The 24,869-nt window shown below is 43.9% G+C and overlaps 1 protein-coding gene across 1 annotated transcript in view; it reads right to left on the bottom strand.

The window, feature by feature from the left end:
* Nucleotides 1-13,686, bottom strand: part of LOC139459590 (fatty acid-binding protein, liver-like) — a 50,226-nt gene extending 36,540 nt beyond the window's left edge. The window contains exon 1 of the mRNA XM_071241149.1: nt 13,119-13,686. Within this exon, the coding sequence (XP_071097250.1) occupies nt 13,119-13,194 (76 nt within the window). The 5' untranslated portion in view covers nt 13,195-13,686. The remainder of the gene's footprint in view (nt 1-13,118) is intronic.
* Between the last annotated feature and the right edge of the window lie 11,183 nt (nt 13,687-24,869).

Below are 24,869 nucleotides of genomic sequence, written 5' to 3' on the forward strand. Positions count from 1 at the left end.
ATGCTACTTCTGCTGCCACGGTGAGGCGGGTGATAACACCTCTATAGACACACGACCCGGAACCGTACAACCAATATAAACAAAGGATAAATACGCCAATGAAAATAGTTTTCACCATTTAGGACATTTTCATCTGGGAAATATGATTCGTCACAAACCTTTTCAAGATTCACAATGATGGCATTAACAAAAGTATAAACATTACTATATTGGGGGTTAGAGGGCAAATTTCAAGATTCTTGTAATGACCGCGCCCACACTGAGGGCAGCGATGTTACCGAGTGTGTAACGAAGGCGTCACACACTGGGAAGGAGCTAGGAACAGAAGATTACAACACTTCCAGCTTCGATAAAAACAAATGGTCAATTTGGGCTGTTTACACTCATCAAAGTTTTTGACAGGCCATCTAAACTTTGGCGGGACTTATCTTACCAGGACGGATGCTGTCGAGGAAGAATGTGTTGCTGTTATGTGTATTTTGTGTATTGTCATGTTGAGAAGGCGGCGTCCGGGTAGGCAAAGTATTATAATTATGGTCCCGGGATTGGCTGCAGAGGAGTCAGCTTGGTACCTACAATACTCTTCTCCAAGAGTTGAATTGCGACGATTCCAATACCCATGCCAACGTTCAGGTTTCATCTGTAAAACGCGAGGCCGTACATTCAAAGGCAGGACACAAGACGGAGGGTTTCTTTCGCGTTCTGATTGGCGGCATTACATCAAAGTCATCAAAGTTTGTTGAGAAATAGGATTGGCTATTCCATAAAAGTCCGCCAAGATCTGCTCTAAGTTGTTTACGGTATGTTACATTATCAAAAAATTAGTCAAAATGGAATTTGACCAAGCCTTTCATTGAAGTATTTGAGAGTAATGGGGGCTTAAGTGTAGAACATGTCTCTCAACTTACAGATAACACTTCTGCCATATCCGTTAGTGTAGGTACACCAGCTTTTCATGTAACAAGTAAAGCACTACTTGACTTTCCCATTGATATCTACTGGATATCCCCCCTCTAATTGTAACATTATTGTCCTCCTCCTCCAAGATGCTCTTTACGCATGCCCGGCATTAAAATAGTGCCTCGAATTCCTACGCAAAACTCCCATAGGGCTCCTATACATAGCTGGTTATCTTGGACATTTGTATTTTATTTCGTACAAGTAGCGCAACTTAATTTGAAGTAACTTAGCAACATATTTTCGCGATTACTCTTGCAGTTTGATGGCTTGTGTGTCCGGATGTAGAGTTACAGCGAGTAGCTCCCAGGCGAGTGATTACTCGCGCTACAGTCTCCACAGTGAAGTCTCGCCGCCCCTTTAACATTCAATGCGAGTTCTTTGATTGAAGGAAGCCGATCGGCCCCGGCAATGTGGGAAGTAGCCTTTCATTTGCTATTCATTAATTTCTCCTGCCTTAAAGTGCGAATTCTACATGATAACGGTGCAGTTCTCATATGGTACACATGTCTGAAACATGCGCTCTGCTCCGCCTATATAGGTACTATTTGAGTGGCGACAGATTATACGTTTAATGTCTGCTGGGAGAACGTCAGTCGGCCAGATTGCCAGCACGCGTTGAAAGTATTACAGTATGGATAAGATTTGTAGATGTGTTGATATTGATAATACATCCGGGAAGGCTACATGCCACGGCCATGCTTTTGTTCCCTGGAAAGTTTGTAGTAATCTGACTCGTTCGCTGTGTAGAACAGAGAACCACACACCGGCCAAGTATTGTACCTGAGCGGTGTACAGAGCTACACGTGTTCCAAGACCTGAAGGAACTGGTACTCTTCCCGACCATATCGTCAGTACAACACTACCATTACTCAACCCGACAACCGACGGCAATCCCCGACTGCTAAACGACAACCCTGCCTACTTAACGACAACCTGACTACTTAACGACAACCCCTGTGTACTTAATGACAACCCAACTCTACTTAACAGCCTGTCTACTTAATGACAACCCCTGTCTACTTAATGACAACCTGACTACTAAACGACAACCCATGTCTGCTAAACGACAACCCTGCCTACTTAACGACAACCTGACTACTTAACGACAACCCCTGTCTGCTAAACGACAACCCTGTCTACTTAACGACAACCTGACTATTTAACGACAACCTGACTACTTAACGACAACCTGACTACTAAACGACAATCCTGCCTACTTAACGACAACCCCTGTCTACTTAATGACAACCTGACTACTAAACGACAATCCTGTCTACTTAACGACAACCTGACTACTTAACGACAACGTGTCTACTTAACGCCAACCCCTGTCTACTTAATGACAACCACAGTCTACTTAATGACAACCCAACTCTACTTAACAGCCTGTCTACTTAACGACAGCCCCTGTCCACTTAATGACAACCTCAGTCTACTAAACAACCTGTCTACTTAATGCCAACCCCTGTCTACTTAACGACCTCTGTCTATTTAACAACATCTGTCTACTTAACGACAACCCCTCTCTACACAACCACACCGTTGACAAACGCTGTCTTCTCAAATACGTCCCCCTACACGTCACCGGGGCCACACTCAACGCCGCACCCAGCAATACACCGCTCTATACGGCCGCATGTAAGCAATCTGGACCAGACAAACCAGTGATTGAGCAATGATCTACGCGGTCGGGGCACGATATCCCAACAAACACCCAAGTTACCGAGCCTGACCAACCAAACCATTAAGCTGCCTCTTACGACAAGCACAGGTTGCTCAAAAATAATTCTCACCCGAAATCACTCTGGGTCAGACCTATGCTTCAGCAACCCATGCTTGCTGTAAAAGCTGGACAGCGTGTGTTGGTAGACAGCGTGGTGTTGGTAGACAGTGTAAGTTGGTAGACAGTGCAGTTTGGTAGACAGTGTGTGTTGGTAGACAGTGTATGTTGGTACACAACGTGTGTTGGTAGACATTGTAAGTTGGTAGACAGTGCAGGTTGGTAGACAGTGTGTGTTGGTAGACAGTGTATGTTGGTACACAGCGTGTGTTGGTAGACAGTGCAGGTTGGTAGACAGTGTGTGTTGGTAGACAGTGTGTGTTGGTAGACAGTCAGATGTGTGAGTGACACGGTGGGGCAGGTCAAGACGCCCTCCAGGGCAGGGGAAGACGGGGAGGGGGTCGGCGGCGTCTCTAGTTACGACCCGACAACTGCTACAGCACGGTAACCACGTCCGGCTGTGTAGACGATGTCGTGGAGACGATGGTGTGCATGGAAACAGTATCGCGCCTGTGTGCAGCACGCACAGGTCAATATATCGCCGGCAATATTAAGAGTTTTTTCATACATTCGGCATGTCACGTTGATATTTCGCCTATCTCGCGGTGGGAGTCTTGTCGGCCATATCAGGTGTCCGAGTTATTATTGTTCTCTTCCTAGAATCAGCCATTTCCCACGGGCCTTTCACAGTTTTTTTCGTTCACAAACAACATGATGTCTGATGAATTATTAAAAATATTCTGTTAGGGCACGCGCTTGTAATACTGCATTGATGTGTTACTGTTAGCACGTGCAGTACATGTCCAGAGTATATGCCATTGTGTAAATACCGCGGAAAAAATACCATATACCACAGATGGTTCAGATACCATACATAACATATCTCAGTGTGAGTGAGCTGGGTTTAAAGCCACTTTGAACAGTATTTCCATTGTGTCACGGCGTCAGTATTCCCATTGTGTCACGGCGTGTCTGCTCAAAGTGGGAGGAGGGCCCGTAATGCCTGATCACGTGATGCAGATTGTGTTGGGGACACCATACTTCGTGCAAACCATGGTAGGATTACAGCAGTAAAGGACCGACAATTTAGTGCTTGGGGTTTTGTCTGGAGATACAGCTACAAAACCACATATATTTAAAAAAAATTAAAACTTTGAGTCTGAATATGTTTTAAAGATTCCCGCAAAATCTATCCCATGTGATCCGTGTACCCCGGTACGTGAGAGAGTGTTTGTTTGTTTTTTGTTTAATGCCGCACTCCGCAATATTCCAGCTCTATGACGGCGGTCTGTGTAAGAAATCGAGTCTGGACCAGACAATCCAGTGATTGACATCATGAGTATCGATCCACGAAATTGGGATACGATGATATGCATCAACCAAGTCAGCTGCCTTGACCACCCGATCCCGTTCGTCGCCATGGATTGCTGAGGAGCTATTCTAACCCGGATCTTCACGGGTCCATTTGAGATAAGACCAAAGACAATTTATTAGTACTCTCAAACCATAACGTGTCGACACAGACGTAAGTGGATTCGACTGAAGCACGATTACATCATCAATGATTTACTATCAGGAAAGTAGTCCGTCGCAATATGGCTTTAGGTCATCAATATGGAGTAGCCAATCACGGACCCAGAATTCAATCTAAAAAATATGATTGATGTTGGTGCCAGGTACGGGTTTCTGGGGGGGGGGGGGGGGGTTGACCTGACAAACCTAAAAACATAATCGGGTCGAACTGGGATTCGAAACCACAATCATAGGTTCCAGGCGTGCCTAAGGGACGCAACTCTGCACAGCGACTTGAGGCGCTTGAAACGACTGGGCCACCCATAACCCCCTCAACAACTCTGAACGGCGAAGTGTGGTGACTTAGACAAATGTCAAACCAACTTGCTTCAGTGCATCCCGGCGCGTACGGGGCAAAGTCTCTACTTGATACAGAATGGTTCAGTGTTCTGGCTGCTATGCGATCTTATAACGCAGATCCGCAGATACTTAAGTAAACACCTTCACCTGTTTACAAAGCATAACACAAGCTGGAGTATTACAACGCAATAATTAGACAATTTGCTAATGCCGTATTTCAAATAAATAGGCGCATTTCCGGTTTGCGACAGCCATAAAGCGATTGAGCTGACTCAATTAGCCATAAAACACGGCTAGTTGGGCCGTGCTTCGAGGCGGTTACAGAGACTAGGATAACAGTTATATTAATTAAGTATACGTCTGACATAACGGGGAGCATTCCCCCAGATGGCGGGACACAGGGGCTGGTGCACACACTGGCCTCACATCTTCATCCTCACGTGCAGGACGCGGGCAATTTACAGGTAGACGGTGAGAGAGTAGAGGGGACTATTCACAGGTAGACGGTGCGAGAGTAGAGGGGACTATTCACAGGTAGACGGTGCGAGAGTAGAGGGGACTATTTACAGGTAGACGGTGAGAGAGTAGAGGGAATTATTAATAGGGAGACGGTGCGAGAGTAGATGGGACTATTTACAGGTAGACGGTGAGAGAGTAGAGGGAATTATTAATAGGTAGACGGTGCGAGAATAGATGGGACTATTTACAGGTAGACGGTGCGAGAATTGATGGGACTATTTACAGGTAGACGGTGCGAGAATTGATGGGACTATTTACAGGTAGAGGGTGATAGAGTAGAGGGAATTCTTAATAGGTAGACGGTGCGAGAGTAGACGGGACTATTTACAGGTAGACGGTGCGAGAATAGATGGGACTATTTACAGGTAGACGGTGCGAGAATAGAGGGGACTATTTACAGGTAGACGATGAGAGAGTAGAGGGGATTATTAATAGGTAGACGGTGCGAGAGTAGATGAGACTATTTACAGGTAGACGGTGGGAAAATAGATTGGACTATTTACAGGTAGACGGTGAGAGAGTAGATGGGACTATTTACAGGTAGACGATGCGAGAGTAGATGAGACTATTTACAAGTAGAGGGTGCGAAAATAGATGGGACTATTTACAGGTGCGAGGGTAGTGGGGGCTATTTACAGACGGTCTGTGTGAGATGTAAGGGGTGGAGGGTGGAGGGGGCTATTTACAGACGGACTGTGTGAGATGTAAGGGGTGCGAGGGTGGAGGGGGCTATTTACAGACGGTCTGTGTGAGATGTAAGGGGTGGAGGGTGGAGGGGGCTATTTACAGACGGACTGTGTGAGATGTAAGGGGTGGAGGGTGGAGGGGGCTATTTACAGACGGATTGTGTGAGATGTAAGGGGTGGAGGGTGGAGGGGGCTATTTACAGACGGACTGTGTGAGATGTAAGGGGTGGAGGGTGGAGGGGGCTATTTACAGACGGATTGTGTGAGATGTAAGGGGTGCGAGGGGAGAGAGGGCCATTTATAGACAACGACTTGCGGTGTAAGGGGTGCGAGGGAAGAAGGGACTATTTACAGACAACGATGTGCGGTGTAAGGGGTGCGAGGGAAGAAGGGACTATTTACAGACAACGATGTGCGGTGTAAGGGGTGCGAGGGAAGAAGGGACTATTTACAGACAACGATGTGCGGTGTAAGGGGTGCGAGGGAAGAAGGGACTATTTACAGACAACGATGTGCGGTGTAAGGGGTGCGAGGGAAGAAGGGACTATTTACAGACAATGATGTGCGGTGTAAGGGGTGCGAGGGAAGAAGGGACTATTTACAGACAACGATGTGCGGTGTAAGGGGTGCGAGGGAAGAAGGGACTATTTACAGACAACGATGTGCGGTGTAAGGGGTGCGAGGGAAGAAGGGACTATTTACAGACAACGATGTGCGGTGTAAAGGGGTGTGAGGGAAGAAGGGACTATTTACAGACAACGATGTGCGGTGTAAGGGGTGCGAGGGAAGAAGGGACTATTTACAGACAACGATGTGCGGTGTAAGGGGTGTGAGGGAAGAAGGGACTATTTACAGACAACGATGTGCGGTGTAAGGGGTGTGATGGAAGAAGGGACTATTTACAGGCAACGATGTGCTGTGTAAGGGGTGCGAGGGAAGAAGGGACTATTTACAGGCAACGATGTGCGGTGTAAGGGGTGCGAGGGGAGAAGGGACTATTTACAGACAACGATGTGCGGTGTAAGGGGTGCGAGGGGAGAAGGGACTATTTACAGACAACGATGTGCGGTGTAAGGGGTGCGAGGGAAGGAGGGGGCATTTAAAGACGGACCCCGTCCCAACCACCACTCACACACATGCAACACCCGTTGCAAACACACAAAACCCCGTCCCAAGCACACATGCCAGACCCGCCGCACATCCAGCACATATCAGCTGTGTAACATCACTGCCTTACACACAATCACCTTAACACCCCTCTATTTAATCCCTTTCCCTTCTCTCCGCTTTTGGGCTGTCTGAAACGACTTGCACAAAAACCCTTTTGCATATTTCATGTTTAAAATAGTTTGAATATCTGGTTTCCGCGAGCCTGTAATACACAGCCGTTTCCAGACAAAATCTGCTGAGAAATGCCAATCATCCCCACTGATGAACTCAAGGCCAGTGCGTACTCTCTTCCTCGTTCCGCGCACCTCGTCAGTGCCTACCTGTAATAGCGGCGGACTTCAAAGAGAATAAGCCGCGCAACCAGGTGTAACCGAGCACTTTAGCACGCGGCCTGGAAGTCCAGGGTTCGTAGTGTGGATGTAGGGCTGGACCATCAAGCTGTTCCTGGTAATTCGCTGATACAGAGTCGTTCACCAGACCCTGCTACACGGAAACGGCTGATTATAAGTAGCTGTCAATCATTACATAAACTCCCCGCAATATGCAAGGCATGGTAAGGCCAAGCACGTGCGCTCAAAACAGTAGCGATAATGGTTCAGCTAGATACTTGTATTAAGTTTACAAATTGAGGAGTGTGGGGTCATGTTGTGAAAGTGATATTAGCGATTATGATAATGATAATGGCCATCCCAACATTTGTATAAATACATATACATATATATATATACTCACAAGGAGTGGTATATTGTGCATGTATGTCTTGTGGCAAAGAGGTATAACTGATCAGGGCCTCGTTCCACAAAGCGATCTTAGCGCTACGACTACCGTAAGCCTATGTTAAAGTATGCGAGTTACGATCATCTTAGCGCTACGACTACCGTAAACCTATGTTAAAGTATGGGAGTTACGATCATCTTAGCGCTACGACTACCGTAAGCCTATGTTAAAGTACGGGAGTTACGATCATCTTAGAGCTACGACTACCGTAAGCCTATGTTAAAGTATGGGAGTTACGATCATCTTAGCGCTAAGATCGCTTTGTGGAACGAGGCCCAGGACTCGGGTCCCCCTTCAGTCTGGCCGCCTCGAATCAGGGGAAGCAATGGAGCATGCAGGTACATGTTTGGAATCCGTTCAAGCACACGAACGCCAAGTGTGAATGTACTTGGCCTTGGGGAGGTTAATTTCATACAGGTATGCCGCTTGAAACGCTGAAGTTTTTCACCTTTGAGTTCAGCAAGAAATACTGCTTAGGTAGCAGCGCTTTTAGAATGCAACTGCCTCAATTTGTGGGGACCCCCGTGAGCGACGGCCGCTACATCACGACTACGGTAGCCAGATTTTATCTACAGGGGAACTCAATCTCCAGACTCATGTAACATCCGGGCCCTACATCACCGATGACATAAACCTCGATAGACGTGTTTTCCTTAATGATCACGCTGGGGACATTCAAACAACAATGCAACTCTGCTTCTGTGATAGACAGTAAAACAATGAATCTGTGACTGACCATATAGTTATGATTCTGTGATAGACAATATAGCGCAGCTTCTGAGATGGACGATATAGCATTGAATCTGTCATAGGCAATATAACACTGATTCCGTGACAAGGCAATATAGCACTGAATCTGTGATAGGCAATATGGCACTGATTCCGTTACAAGACAATATAGCATTGAATCTGTGATAGGCAATATAGCACTGATTCCGTTACAAGACATTATAGCATTGAATCTGTGATAGGCAATATAGCACTGATTCCGTTACAAGACAATATTGCATTGAATCTGTGATAGGCAATATATACTCAACAACAAAAGTTCCTGTGACACCAATATTTCAGTGTATTTTTCAAACACGTTAAGTTTGGTTTTCAATATTGTAGTACATGTATGGAATCAAGTCACAAAACCGCAACTGCTACAGAAAAGCATGCATTCCATGCAAAAGTTGATTTTTATGCAAGCCTTATGCATTTCACTACCCAAGAATGGGTATAAAAACATGTGCGTTAACGGGATTCCATATGCTTTGTTTAGCATCGTACTGACAACAACCACTCAGAAAAACAACAAAATTACGCAATTATTCAACATTACGAAATGCCACGCCTGTCCGAAAATGAGCGTCTGCGAGCCATTGGTATGCTTGAAGCAGGATCGAGTCAACGTGATGTTGCAAGACAATTTAACGTCCACAGAAACACCATTTGGTGTTTATGGCAACGTTGGCAACAGACGAATGCAGTCAGAGACCATCCTCGGAGTAGCAGGCCAGGCGTAACCAATAATCGACATGACAACTGGATTCGAACAACACACCTACGAAATCGATTCCAGCCAGCTACAATGACTGCAAGAAGCATCCCTGGCCTTCGACGTATATCTTCACAAACCGTACGTCGTCGCCTCAGATGTGCAGGGATTGTCGCCAGAAGACCCACCAGACGTCCCATTTTGACAGGAAACCACCGTCGAGCACGTGTCCAGTGGTACAGACATCGTCTACGCTGGACGGCCATTCAGTGGGGACAAGTTCTATTCACTGACGAGTCTCGTTTTCACCTCAGCCACAGCGATGGACGGATTCGAGTGTACCGACGTCGAGGTGAACGTTACATCAATCATTGTGTCATAGAGGGAGGATCGGTTCGAGGGCGGCAGCATTATGGTATGTGGTGGGATAACAACAAGACAGAGGACCCGTTTGTTAGTGGTTGAGGGAAATCTCAAAGGAAAACGCTTCCGCGACGAGATCATCGCCCCTGTTGTTCTACCGTTTTAGCGTCGTCATGGCCCAGGCATTACCTTTCAACATGACAACGCCCGGTCTCATATTGCTCGACTTGTTCAGGATTCCCTTCAACAAAACAACGTGAATGTCATCCCCTGGCCGGCTCGCTCCACTGATCTCTCACCAATCGAGCACATGTGGGATGAGATTGATCGGCGCCTTCAACGTCAACCACGTGTTCCACAGACACTCCAGAAACTTCGGAACATGCTCCAGCTGATATGAACAGATATCCCACAGGACTTTGTGCGACGCCTGGTCCATTCCAAGAGACGAAGATGTGTTGCTTGCATCGCAACCAGAGGTGGACACACACGCTATTGATTTGAAAATTGACATTTTGGCATGCTCATGTGTTGTTTTTTTTATGAAATCACACATTTTCTGAAGTCAGTATGGCATATTAAACCATTTGAACACTTACAGGAGTCTTTTATCTGTTGCAAACCGGAATTGTTTCAGATTTGGTAAAAAACATTACTTTGCATTAAATCTTATTCAATGTCACAGGAACTTTTCTTGTTCAGTATAGCACCGATTCCGTTACAGACAATGCGGCAGTGTTTCCGTGGTAGGTAATACAGCGCGGCTTCAATGAGACACTATTTCATCGCTTCTGTGATAGACAAAATAGCACGGCTTCTGTGAAAGACAAAATAGCGAGGATTCTGTGATAGACAATATGACGTGGCTTCTGTGTTACAATATTGCACTGCTTCTGTGATTGACAAAGTGACAGTGATTCTGTAATAGACACTTATATTTGTACTTATATTGCTTCATGAAGCAAGATACTAAATGTACAAGAACTCGTAGTGTATTGTCCTATATTATATTGATATTTTGTCCTGCAGTGTACTGCCCGCAGTGCATCGTCCTTCATAGATATTACGACCCATAGTGTATCGTTCTTCATATTGATATCATGGCCCGTAGTGTATTCTCCTTCATGTTAATATTATTGCCCGCAGTGCATCGTCCTTCATATTGATATCATGGTCCGTAGTGTATTGTCCTTCATATTGATATCATGGCCCGTAGTGTATTCTCCTTCATGTTAATATTATTGCCCGCAGTGCATCGTCCTTCATATTGATATCATGGTCCGTAGTGTATTGTCCTTCATATTGATATCATGGTCCGTAGTGTATTGTCCTTCATATCAATATCATGGTCCGTAGTGTATTGTCCTTCATATCAATACCATGGCCCGTTGTGTATTGTCCTTGATGCTGATATTATGGACCGTAGCGTATTATCAATATTGTTAATTTGGCCCTTAGCGTATTTTCCTGCGTATTGATATCATTGCCCGTAGTGTATCGTTCTTCATGTTGATATCATGGCCCGTAGTGTATTGTCATGCATCTTGATATCATGGCCCTCAGTGTATTGTCCAGCATATTGATATCGTGCCCCGTAGTGTATTGTTCATATTGAAATTATGGCCCGTAGTGTATTGTGCTTCATATCGATATTTAGCCCGCAATGCATTGTCTTTCATATAATTATTTTGACCCGCGGTGTACTGTACATATCATATGGATATCATGCCCCGTAACGAGGTGTCCTTGATCCTGATATCGTGACCCGTTGTGTGGTATCTGATACTGATACCATGGCCCGTCGTGTCTGTGAAACTTTTATCAGTTTGGAGTTATGTCGGGCTGGTTGTAGCAAGGATGGAGCCATATTCATAGTGTGACCCACACAGCTACCAAAGGATGGAGCCATATTCATAGTGTGATCCACACAGCTACCCAAGGATGGAGCCATATTCATAGTGTGATCCACACAGCTACCCAAGGATGGAGCCATATTCATAGTGTGATCCACGCAGCTACCCAAGGATGGAGCCATATTCATAGTGTGATCCACACAGCTACCCAAGGATGGAGCCATATTCATAGTGTGATCCACGCAGCTACCCAAGGATGGAGCCATATTCATAGTGTGATCCACGCAGCTACACAGGGATGGAGCCATACCCAGGGAGTAGCCAAGCCGCGTCATGCAGATGGGTATATATGATCTCTGACATCGTTCCTGTCTACTGAGTTGGCTGTGACTGCTGACATAATGTTTAACCAAGTCTTGTGAAACAAGGATCGCAAACGGAAAATAAAGAGCGTTCTTTCTCCCTGGTCACAACTGGATGCTCGTCCATTTTACACACGTGCAGGGTCATGTAGGTGAATATTTCTGTTCCAGACCCTCCTGGCGGAGGATGGAGTGGCCTGTATGGATCCAGTGAAGGGGGAACATTGTAGGAATATTGTTTGTTTGTTGTTTAACGCCGCACTCAGCAATATTCCACCTATATGACGGCGGTCTGTAAATAATCGAGTCTGGACCAGACAATCCAGTGATTGACATCATCAGCTTTGATCCACGCTATTGGGAGTCGATTGGCATGCATCAACCAAGTCAGCGAGTCTGACCACCCGATCGCGTTAGTCGCCTCTTACGACAAACATAGTCGCCTTTTACGGCAAGCATGGGTTGCTGAAGACCTATTCTACCCCGGATCTTCACGGATCTTGTAGGAATTAAAGGACATACCGTGACAAGGTGACAAGCAAATGGTCAGTGTCATCTCGTCCATTGTTCCAGCCATGGGATCAGTCGGCGGACTAACTGACCGTTGGAGAAGTCGTTGTACCTGAGTATGTAGTACCTAACAGCTGTCTCCATTGTCAGCTACAACAGGTGACAAGCCCTCACATAGAGTTGCTAAATGTTTCAGATGATGGAAGGCGGAAGATCCCGCTTACTGGTGCTAAGGGCCGCGTCGTATGTGACGAGCGATTCATGTTATGATGAAAGTCACGACATGCTAAATATTTGACAGGTACTTCTCGACTGGCCGGTGGGGGTTGTGGAATCCGCGGCGTCACGTGCCTCCATGGCAACGGTGACCATGTCAACACGGAGGTGCCGGAGGGTGATGGTTCTCACATTCACGCAGTGTTGAGGTGACAGACACAAAGCTGTTCTATTTGGACATGAGACGGTGATAATCTCTGCAAACTATGTCTCCCCCCATCCCGCTGTGGCTTCCTCAGCGTTGGGGATTAGCATAAATACCGACCCAGTGTCATCTTAAACAATTTTTGTCACAACGGGCAACAAAAACTCATGCTAAGAACAAAACTTGTGGAAAAAAAACTATACACCTTGTTTCATTTAACTTTCAGATTTGCCCCGACTTGGCGGAGATTGGCGAAGGGGGAAAAACTAAATTCACTGTTTGTTTCCAAAATTGACAGCGCGTGCAGCACTTGCGCGAAGCAGCACGAGACATTTGGCGCGAGAAGTAAAATGTGTACCTACCTATTGAGGCAGCGAACTCGTCAAATCCTTCCTTAGACTCCTCTTGCCATTTGCCGATGAAACCGTCCAGAGACATGGTGAACGACGCTAGCTGGGGTATTCCTGCGTGTTGGACCGCTGCTGGGAGAGGGGAAGAAGCGCCACTGAGATTAGCAGTCGACTGACGCTCGCTGGCTGCAACAACTCCGTGTTGTGTAGGATGCCGTGGGACTCTGCAGCTCTCCTCCACAGATGTAGTGAATGGCTCGCCCAACCGTCCCACTCTCGGTTTATAGATGCCGTCGACTAATTGCGCGGGGACAGGCTGGCCTATTCTTACAAATCCATATTCACTTACATAATCAGTCAAACAGGCGAGCTGAGGAGAGCATGTAGTCTCACATCAAGATTTTTTTTTCTCAGGATTCCATCCAATCAGGACGCACTATGAGCAGTTGTAGAGAATGGGCGCGAGCCTGCACGTGCAGGGGGTGTTAACCTGTCAGCTAATCACATGTGGGGATTCCCCTCTCTACTTGGCCAGCGGCAGCAGTTATTGTTTCAAGGAATAACTAATCTCAACTCGATGTCCATGGCCCAATGCAGTGAATTTGTGACAACACACAACATGGCACCCTATGTTGTGCGTATGTGTTTCGTCATGTGGGCGGTGTCCTGTACGCTGCATATTGAACATGTTTTGGGATAGGCTTGGCAATGGGATTGTAAATAATGGGATGACACCGTACCGTACAACCTTCTCTACTAGCATACAGCAATGACAGAAACGGACTATCCGACCTTAAGGCCCGCTGTCATCGCTCATCAGTGAGTGGATACATTTACAATATACCCTATCATGTGTGCGATACATTTACAATATACCATATCATGTGTGCGATATACTTACAATATACCATAATATGTGTGCCATACATTTACAATATACCCTACCATGTGTGCCATACACTCACAATATACCATATCATGTGTGCGATACATTTACAATATACCATATCATGTGTGCGATATACTTACAATATACCATATCATGTGTGGGATACATTTACAATATACCCTATCATGTGTGCCATACATTTACAATATACCATATCATGTGTGCCATACATTTACAATATACCATATCATGTGTGCGATATACTTACAATATACCATATCATGTGTGCCATACATTTACAATATACCATATCATGTGTGCGATATACTTACAATATACCATATCATGTGTGCGATACATTTACAATATACCCTATCATGTGTGCGATACACTTACAATATACCCTATCATGTGTGCGATACATTTACAATAAACCATATCATGTGTGCGATACATTTACAATATACCCTATCATGTGTGCGATACATTTACAATATACCATATCATGTGTGCGAAATACTTACAATATACCGTATCATGTGTGCCATACATTTACAATATACCCTGTCATGTGTGCGATACAGTCACAATATACCATAGCATGTGTGCGATACATTTACAATATACCCTATCATGTGTGCGATACATTTACAATATACCCTATCATGTGTGCGATACATTTACAATATACCATATCATGTGTGCGATACATTTACAATATACCATATCATGTGTGAGATACACTTACAATATACCCTATCATGTGTGCGATACACTTACAATATACCATATCATGTGTGCGATACACTTACAATATACCCTATCATGTGTGCGATACATTTACAATATACCATATCATGTGTGCGATACATTTACAATATACCATATCATGTGTGCGATACACTTACAATATACCATATCAGGTGTGCGATACACTAACAATATACCATATCATGTGTGCGATACATTTACAATATACCCTATCATGTGTGCGATACATTTACATTATACCCTATCATGTGTGCGATACATTTAAAATATACCATATCATGTGTGCGATACATTTACAATATACCATATCATGTGTGCGATACATTTACAATATACCATATCATGTGTGCGATACACTTACAATATACCATATCATGTGTGCGATACACTTACAATATACCCTATCATGTGTGCGATATACTTACAATATACCCTATCATGTGTGCGATACACTTACAATATACCATATCATGTGTGCGATACACTTACAATATACCCTATCATGTGTGCGATACATTTACAATATACCATATCATGTGTGCGATACACATACAATATACCATATCATGTGTGCGATACACTTACAATATACCATATCATGTGTGCGATACATTTACAATATACCATATCATGTGTGCGATACATTTACAATATACCATATCATGTGTGCGATACATTTACATTATACCCTATCATGTGTGCGATACATTTAAAATATACCATATCATGTGTGCGATACACTTACAATATACCATATCATGTGTGCGATACACTTACAATATACCATATCACGTGTGCCATACACTCACCATATACCATTGCCAGTGCAATATACTTACAATATACCATATCATGTGTGCGATACATGTTCAATATACCATATCATCTGTGCCATACACTCACCATATACCATTGCCAGTGCGATACACTTACAATATACCATATAATAATGATAATAATAATAACTACAGATTTATAAAGCGCTGGTATCCAGTTCGAAGAACTGCTCAAAAGCGCTTCATTTGATTCTACACAAAAAATAGAGACATTACACAGCTAGGAAAACACAAAGCCTCAATACTCCAAGAAAGATCATCTGTGCGATACACACACCATATACCATGTTGACAGTGCGATACATGTGCAGTATACCATATCATCTGTGCGATACACTCACCATATACCATATTGACAGTGCGATGTCCTTACAATATACCATATCGTCTGTGCGATACACTCACCATATACCATATTGACAGTGCGATGTCCTTACAATATACCATATCGTCTGTGCGATACACTCACCATATACCATATTGACAGTGCGATACATGTTTAATATACCATATCATCTGTGCGATACACGTCACCATACCATGTCAGTGCGATACACGTCATCATACCATGTCATCAGTGCGATACACGTCATACCATGTCATCAGTGCGACATACGTCATCATACCATGTCATCTGTGCAATACACGTCATCATACCATGTCATCTGTGCGTTACACGTCATCACACCGTGTCATCAGTGCGATACACGTCATCATACCATGTCATCTGTGCGATACACGTCGCCATACGATATCATCAGTACGATACACGTCATCATACCATGTCATCTGTGCGATACACGTCACCATACCATGTCATCAGTACGATACACGTCATCATACCATGTCTTCAGTGCGACACACGTCACCATACCATGTCATCAGTGCGATACACGTCATCATACCACGTCATCTGTGCGATACACGTCGCCATACGATGTCATCAGTACGATACACGTCATCATACCATGTCATCTATGCTGTACACATCACCATACCATGTCATCAGTGCGATACACGTCATTATACCATGTCATCAGTGCGACATACGTCATCATACCATGTCATCTGTGCGATACACGTCATCACACCATGTCATCTGGGGGATACATGTTCATCCATGTCATCTGTGCTAAACATGACGTGTGTGCGTGTGTGACTGCGTTCGTGCGTGCGCCTATGTGTATGTGTCTGAGGACACTCGTATTTCTCAGTGCTCGGGGCTTTCAGTCAAACAGAAGCCCATCTGACGGTATGGTCGACAATGAACTGACCCCTTCATATCAGGCATCTGGTTGTTACAATGTACGCATAACCACTTGTATGATCCTTCTGATGTTGCATATATACTAAACCGCAAAAGAAACGTCACGTCACGAAAACAATTAATTAAAGTTTCCCATTGAAATATCAATGCATGATTTGGAGGTATCTCGTTTTTGACGTTAGATGTATCCAAATGTAATGTAAAGGGTCAAAAAGTGACACAGATAAAAATTAAATGGATCTCCAAAACGCAGTTTAACAAACGACCATGGTACGAAGTCCTGAATGCTTTCCATGAAAATCAACATTCATTTGCGTTTCTTTGCGCCTTTTTCTAATAAACGGCACCCCAATACGTGGATCCAACATTCTTGTGTCGACACGAGCGCCATGCCAAGACTTACGAGGAATCAGAGCAACCAGGCTTTATAACGACAGCACGAGACTGCACGAGTGGTTGTCCACGTGAAAAGCGTCTACAGATTACAGCAACGATACCAGGTCACCAACAGCATGCAGTCGTCATATAGCCAGGTTTTCCACGTAAGTCTCTGGGCACGGTTGCATTCGGTTCTGCTACTAACGAATTGGTCTCAACCAAGGAATTGTCCGAGTCTGTGGCAGTGTGGCAGTTTGGTGTCGATGTATCTGATGCACCAACCGAATATGGTTGTCTTGTTGACGTGACGTCACACATGGACGACCACTCCCTAGCAAATAACGTTTCTAAAGAGACGATATTGTGTTTCGATGAACATTAAAATATCTGGCAACCTTGTTTTGCGCCGTTCCTGTCTGCAGCATACCCACGGCGCGTAGGCGTTGATTTTCTCCAAGCCCTGGCATTGCATAAGCATTATTTACGGTTAAACAAAAGGGCTTTATTAAGCACCTGGTAGCTGAACAATCATTGTGTTCTGTTCACATTAAAAACCACGTGCGTGAGTGTCATGCTCCCAACAAACACGCATGCATCCGCATTATGCGCCTTGCATGAACATGCACGTGTAAATGGTGAACCACGACCTTTAAGACGAGGAGAGGTCGTTTCGACTATGTATTAAAAGATGCATTATTCATTTTTAGAATAACTGTATTTTTTATTGAACTTTATGTAAAGCACAGTTATTGTTCCCCCCTGAATATAAATATCGATCGTATTCTTGGAATCCATTATCTACACAGCCTCATTGCTTTGTTGATTACAGGTTGTTGCTTGTTGACTGCATGCCTCCGTGATGTAGCTGTAATATTGCTGACTGCATGCCTCCGTATTATAGCTGTAATATTGCTGACTGCAGACCTCTGTGATATAGCTGTGATATTGCTGACTGCAGACCTCCGTGATATAGCTGTAATATTGCTGACTGCAGACCTCCGTGATATAGCTGTAATATTGCTGACTGCAGACCTCCGTATTATAGCTGTAATATTGCTGACTGCAGACCTCCGTGATATAGCTGTAATATTGCTGACTTCAGACCTCCGTGATATAGCTGTAATATTGCTGACTACAGACCTCCATGATATAGCTGTAATATTGCTGACTGCAGACCTCCGTGATATAGCTGTAATATTGCTGACTGCAGACCTCTGTGATATAGCTGTAATATTGCTGACTGCAGACCTCCGTGATATAGCTGTAATATTGCTGACTGCAGGCCGCCGTGATATAGCTGTAATATTGCTGACTGCAGACCTCCGTGATGTAGCTGTAATATTGCTGACTGCAGACCTCTGTGATATAACTGTAATATTGCTGACTACAGGCCTCCATGATATAGCTGTTATATTGCTGACTACAGGCCTCCGTGACATAGCAGTAATATTGCTGACTGCAGACCTCCGTGATGTAGCTGTAATATTGCTGACTGCAGGCCTCCTTGTTATAGCTGTAATATTGCTGACTACAGGCCTCCGTGATGTAGGTATACATGGGTTGTATCAGTGGTGTATGTCAGGTATACTAGGACTGTATATGGGAGATGTATCAGGGATGCATCAGTGGTGTATGTCAGGTATACAAGGTCTGTATATCGGGGATGTATCAGGGATGCATCAGTGGTGTATGTCATGTGTACAAGGTCTGTATATAAGGGATGTATCAGGGATGCATCAGTGGTGTATGTCAGGTGTACAAGGTCTGTATATAAGGGATGTATCAGGGATGCATCAGTGGTGTATGTCAGGTGTACAAGGTCTGTATATAAGGGATGTATCAGGGATGCATCAGTGGTGTATGTCAGGTGTACAAGGTCTGTATATCAGGGATGCATCAGTGGTGTATGTCAGGTGTACAAGGTCTGTATATCAGGGATGTATCAGGGATGCATCAGTGGTGTATGTCAGGTGTACAAGGTCTGTATATCAGGGATGTATCAGGGATGCATCAGTGGTGTATGTCAGGTATACAAGGTCTGTATATCAGGGATGTATCAGGGATGCATCAGTGGTGTATGTCAGGTATACAAGGTCTGTATATCAGGGATGTATCAGGGATGCATCAGTGGTGTATGTCAGGTGTACAAGGTCTGTATATCAGGGATGTATCAGGGATGCATCAGTGGTGTATGTCAGGTATACAAGGTCTGTATATCAGGGATGTATCAGGGATGTATCAGTGGTGTGTGTCAGGTGTACAAGGTCTGTATATCGAGGATGTATCAGGGATGCATCAGTGGTGTATGTCAGGTATACAAGGTCTGTATATAAGGGATGTATCAGGGATGCATCAGTGGTGTGTGTCAGGTGTACAAGGTCTGTATATCAGGGATGTATCAGGGATGCATCAGTGGTGTGTGTCAGGTGTACAAGGTCTGTATATAAGGGATGTATCAGGGATGCATCAGTGGTGTATGTCAGGTGTACAAGGTCTGTATATCGGGGATGTATCAGGGATGCATCAGTGGTGTATGTCAGGTGTACAAGGTCTGTATATAAGGGATGTATCAGGGATGCATCAGTGGTGTATGTCATGTGTACAAGGTCTGTATATAAGGGATGTATCAGGGATGCATCAGTGGTGTATGTCAGGTGTACAAGGTCTGTATATCGGGGATGTATCAGGGATGCATCAGTGGTGTATGTCAGGTGTACAAGGTCTGTATATAAGGGATGTATCAGGGATGTATCAGTGGTGTGTGTCAGGTGTACAAGGGTTGTATATCGGGGATGTATCAGGGATGCATCAGTGGTGTATGTCAGGTGTACAAGGTCTGTACATCGGGGATGTATCAGGGATGCATCAGTGGTGTATGTCAGGTGTACAAGGGTTGTATATCAGGGATGTATCAGGGATGCATCAGTGGTGTGTGTCAGGTGTACAAGGGTTGTATATCAGGGATGTATCAGGGATGCATCAGTGGTGTATGTCAGGTGTACAAGGTCTGTATATCAGGGATGTATCAGGGATGCATCAGTGGTGTATGTCATGTGTACAAGGTCTGTACATCGGGGATGTATCGGGGATGCATCAGTGGTGTATGTCAGGTGTACAAGGGTTGTATATCGGGGATGTATCAGGGATGCATCAGTGGTGTATGTCATGTGTACAAGGGTTGTATATCGGAGATGTATCAGGGATGCATCAGTGGTGTATGTCAGGTGTACACGGGTTGTATCAGTGGTGTATGTCAGGTGTACACGGGTTGTATATCGGGGATGTATCAGGGATGCATCAGTGGTGTATGTCAGGTGTACAAGGGTTGTATATCGGGGATGTATCAGGGATGCATCAGTGGTGTATGTCAGGTGTACAAGGGTTGTATATCGGGGATGTATCAGGGATGCATCAGTGGTGTATGTCATGTGTACAAGGGTTGTATATCGGAGATGTATCAGGGATGCATCAGTGGTGTATGTCAGGTGTACAAGGTCTGTATATCGGGGATGTATCAGGGATGCACCAGTGGTGTATGTCAGGTGTACAAGGTCTGTACATCGGGGATGTATCAGGGATGCATCAGTGGTGTATGTCAGGTGTACAAGGTCTGTACATCGGGGATGTATCAGGGATGCATCAGTGGTGTATGTCAGGTGTACAAGGTCTGTACATCGGGGATGTATCAGGGATGCATCAGTGGTGTATGTCAGGTGTACAAGGTCTGTACATCGGGGATGTATCAGGGATGCACCAGTGGTTTATGTCAGGTATACAAGGGTTGTATCAGTGGTGTATGTCAGGTGTACAAGGTCTGTACATCGGGGATGTATCAGGGATGCATCAGTGGTGTATGTCAGGTGTACAAGGTCTGTATATCGGGGATGTATCAGGGATGCATCAGTGGTGTATGTCAGGTATACAAGGTCTGTATATCGGGGATGTATCAGGGATGCATCAGTGGTGTATGTCAGGTATACAAGGTCTGTATATCGGGGATGTATCAGGGATGCATCAGTGGTGTATGTCAGGTGTACAAGGTCTGTATATCGGGGATGTATCAGGGATGCATCAGTGGTGTATGTCAGGTGTACACGGGTTGTATATCGGGGATGTATCAGGGATGCATCAGTGGTGTATGTCAGGTGTACAAGGTCTGTACATCGGGGACGTATCAGGGATGCATCAGTGGTGTATGTCATGTGTACACGGGTTGTATCAGTGGTGTATGTCATGTGAACAAGGGTTGTATATCGGGGATGTATCAGGGATGCATCAGTGGTGTATGTCAGGTATACACGGGTTGTATCAGTGATGTATGTCATGTGAACAAGGGTTGTATATCGTGGATGTATCAGGGATTCATCAGTGGTGTATGTCGGGTGAACAATAGAGCAGGGAATCTTCAACGACACACAGCTAACATCTGGTGCAACATTCGACCAAAGCACGTGATACGTGCCCTAGACAATGTGTCCACTTTAACAATTCCGAGAAGTGGACTTTATAACCTTTACCGTAAGTTGTAACGATGCGACAGAACTAAAACTAACTCTTCAAAAAACAGATTGAATGACGATGTGCCACCAGCAGTTATGTCCCTTTGACAAGTGTACACTGTTCCAGGTGAATTATCCGTCTGCGGGTATGTAGACGCTATAGAATACCAGAGCACAACGTTTTCCCCTCCATTTAATACTTAAACGTGACAGTTGAATATATTACCAGTAATCGATTCTGATTGGGCAGTGAGCTGTTCAAATCTGAATAACATTGTCTCTGACCAGAACAGCTGATTTGACGGCCGCTTCACCGCGTAAACCGACCAACCTGGGTGATGTTATTCTTTACATGAGTCAACAGCTCTTTCGTTAATCTCAAAACGTGCACGCACACTCTGAAAGTTTATACATGCGTGTGTGTTTGTGATACGTCTACATGTATTGATTGTTTATAGTCTACTTGTATTGACTGTTTATAGTCTACTTGTATTGACTGTTATAGTGTAAACTATAGTTATTGATTGTTTATAGTCTAAGCTGTAGGTATAAATAGTTTATAGTCTAAAGTGTAGGTATTGATTGTTTATAGTCTAAACTATAGGCATTGACTGTTGATAGTCTGAACTACAGGAACTGATTGTTTATAGTCTAAAGAGTAGGTTTTGATTGTTAAATAGTCTAAACAGCAGGTATTGATTGTTTGTAGTCTAAAGTGTAGGTATTTATTGTTTATAGTCTAAACTATAGGTATTGATTGTTTATAGTCTAAAGTGTAGGTATAGATTGTTTATAGTCTAAACTATAGGAATTGATTGTTTATAGTCTAAAGTGTAGGTATTGATTGTTTATAGTCTAAAGTGTAGGTATTGATTTATTCATTGTTTATAGTCTAAAGTGTAGGCATAGAATTTTAATAGTCTTAAGTGTAGGTATTGATTGTTAATAGTCTAAAGTGTAGGTATTGACTGTTTATAGTCTAAACTTCAGGCATTGACTGTTGATATTCTAATCTACAGTTATTGATTGTTATAGTCTGAACTGTAGGTATTGATTGTTCTAGTTTAAACTATAGGTATTGATTGTTTATAGTCTAAAGTGTAGGTATATATTGTTTATAGTCTGAACTGTAGGTATTGACTGTTGATAGTCTGAACTACAGGTATTGATTGTTAAAGTCTAAACTGTAGGTATTGATTGTTTTTGTCAAAATATAGAAAATGAATTTATTGAAGTCAAAATGCAAAATTAAACATTTGGTCAGTGTTTACATTTACATTTTTATCTTCTTGTGTTTTATTAACCCGGAAACTGAGGACGTTTTGATCAGGTAAAGGGTGTTATCTGAACAAGATAACGAATTGTATTTTTAGAGCAGGTTCAGAAGGTGGGCTCGCTAAATGCCGTAGTGTGGTGTGGAGTGGCGTGTCGTGGCGTGGCGTAGCGTGGCGTGGCGTGGTGTAATGTAGTGCAGCGTAGTGCGGCACTCATTCTCTATTTTAAAACTAGGATCATTCGTCACCACTCGCCCCTTTCCGTAACCTGCAAGAAGAGTCGTCCCCCTATAGAGGAATGTTATGTGAGAAAATACGACAAACCAATCAGAATGCGCGTATGATTTCAAGTTCTTCGTCAAAGAATCCCTCAGAAATAATTTCTGTTTTTACATATGTCTTGCATCTAAAAATATACCCAAGACACAGTTAAATGTGTTCAATAATACTGTATAATTTCGCCTGTCCTGATGTGCTTTTAATTGCATCTGAAATATAAATGATATATGGGGAAATATATGTGAACCATTGCGCAACGGGTTGACAATTGTTTTATGTATGCCCGTTTGCGCTAAGACGGAACCCGGTTGCAAAAATGGCCACGAGAGGGGCACGAGTCCCTTTTCGGCTTGTCCCGGAATAACACGAGGTGGTCACGAATGAACTAGGATTAGACCATCGTCCCGAGGCAAAGGGATTCTACAAAATTAAGATAGGAATTTCTTCGTTATATTTTGCCTGGACTAGCGAGTCTATGCCATCAAAATCGTGAAACGACATCGACATCCTGTTCGAGGATAACATGGCGACTGCCAAGCAGATTTCGTTCGCTGGCAGGACTTAAAAAGCATTTGTGTCGACAACTTAGTCCTGCACCATGACCGTGGAATATATTTATTTTATGAAAAAATAATAATCTAGAAATGCATACAAAAGCAAGTCTAGCCAGCTCAAGCTAGCTCTATTCTGAAATCAGCATAGGGAATTTTTTTATTTTTAGAGTCAAGAAGGATATTGTGTAATATAAGATTTCAGAGACTAAATGTTAGTCTATCGACAACTGGGCGTTGACAGATATTCTCCAAATCTTTTCTTGTGTTTAATCAAGGTACTCAAGTGTTTTGTTACACTCCATATGCACAGGGTGTCTATGAGGCAAGGAATGTGAAACTTTTCTTCGATTAACTTGATCAGATCATTTTCACTGGGCGCCGCCATTTTGTTTTTTTTAAGCAATACAGGTGATATGAAGGGTGACATTTTATTGGTCAGTAGGAGGAACATAACTCATAATAGCCACTGTTGGCGCGACGATCGAGCCACGAAATTTCAGCCTTGGTCGGCAAGGGTGGAAACTGGGCTTTTATAGACAGTCAACTCTCTTGCCTCGGGAATATGAGATAAAACCTGGAGACCTAAATATCATATCTCTAGCAACTTATGAGCAGTATACCTAGATACAGGGCAGCGCACCTATACATGGGCGCCACTCTGGCTACAAGGGGGAGACAACTCTATCCCTAATTTGTGTCGGCTATTCTACTGGGTATGTCATTTATGAAAGTTAATTTACATACACATACATCGCTTTTATCTTAAAGTTAATTACACTCACCAGGTCATTTTCGTTCTTGAAACTCGTTTACATAATATATTGATCAAACAATAAAAACATTTTTTATTAAAACATGCGCGAAATAAATTGAAAATTGTAGGAGTTAAATTCCGCTGGTGCAGAAGAAACTGTTGGTAATGAGCATACACGGATGCAGATTGGGACATCCTGGTACGCCTCATCAACATTGTCTTAATGAGTTCGGGGCCTCGTTACAGGGAAGTGCCCGGACTA

The sequence above is a fragment of the Haliotis cracherodii genome, unplaced genomic scaffold, assembly GCF_022045235.1.
Source record: "Haliotis cracherodii isolate W230 unplaced genomic scaffold, xgHalCrac1.p SCAF_13, whole genome shotgun sequence".
Taxonomy (NCBI): Eukaryota; Metazoa; Mollusca; class Gastropoda; order Lepetellida; family Haliotidae; genus Haliotis; species Haliotis cracherodii.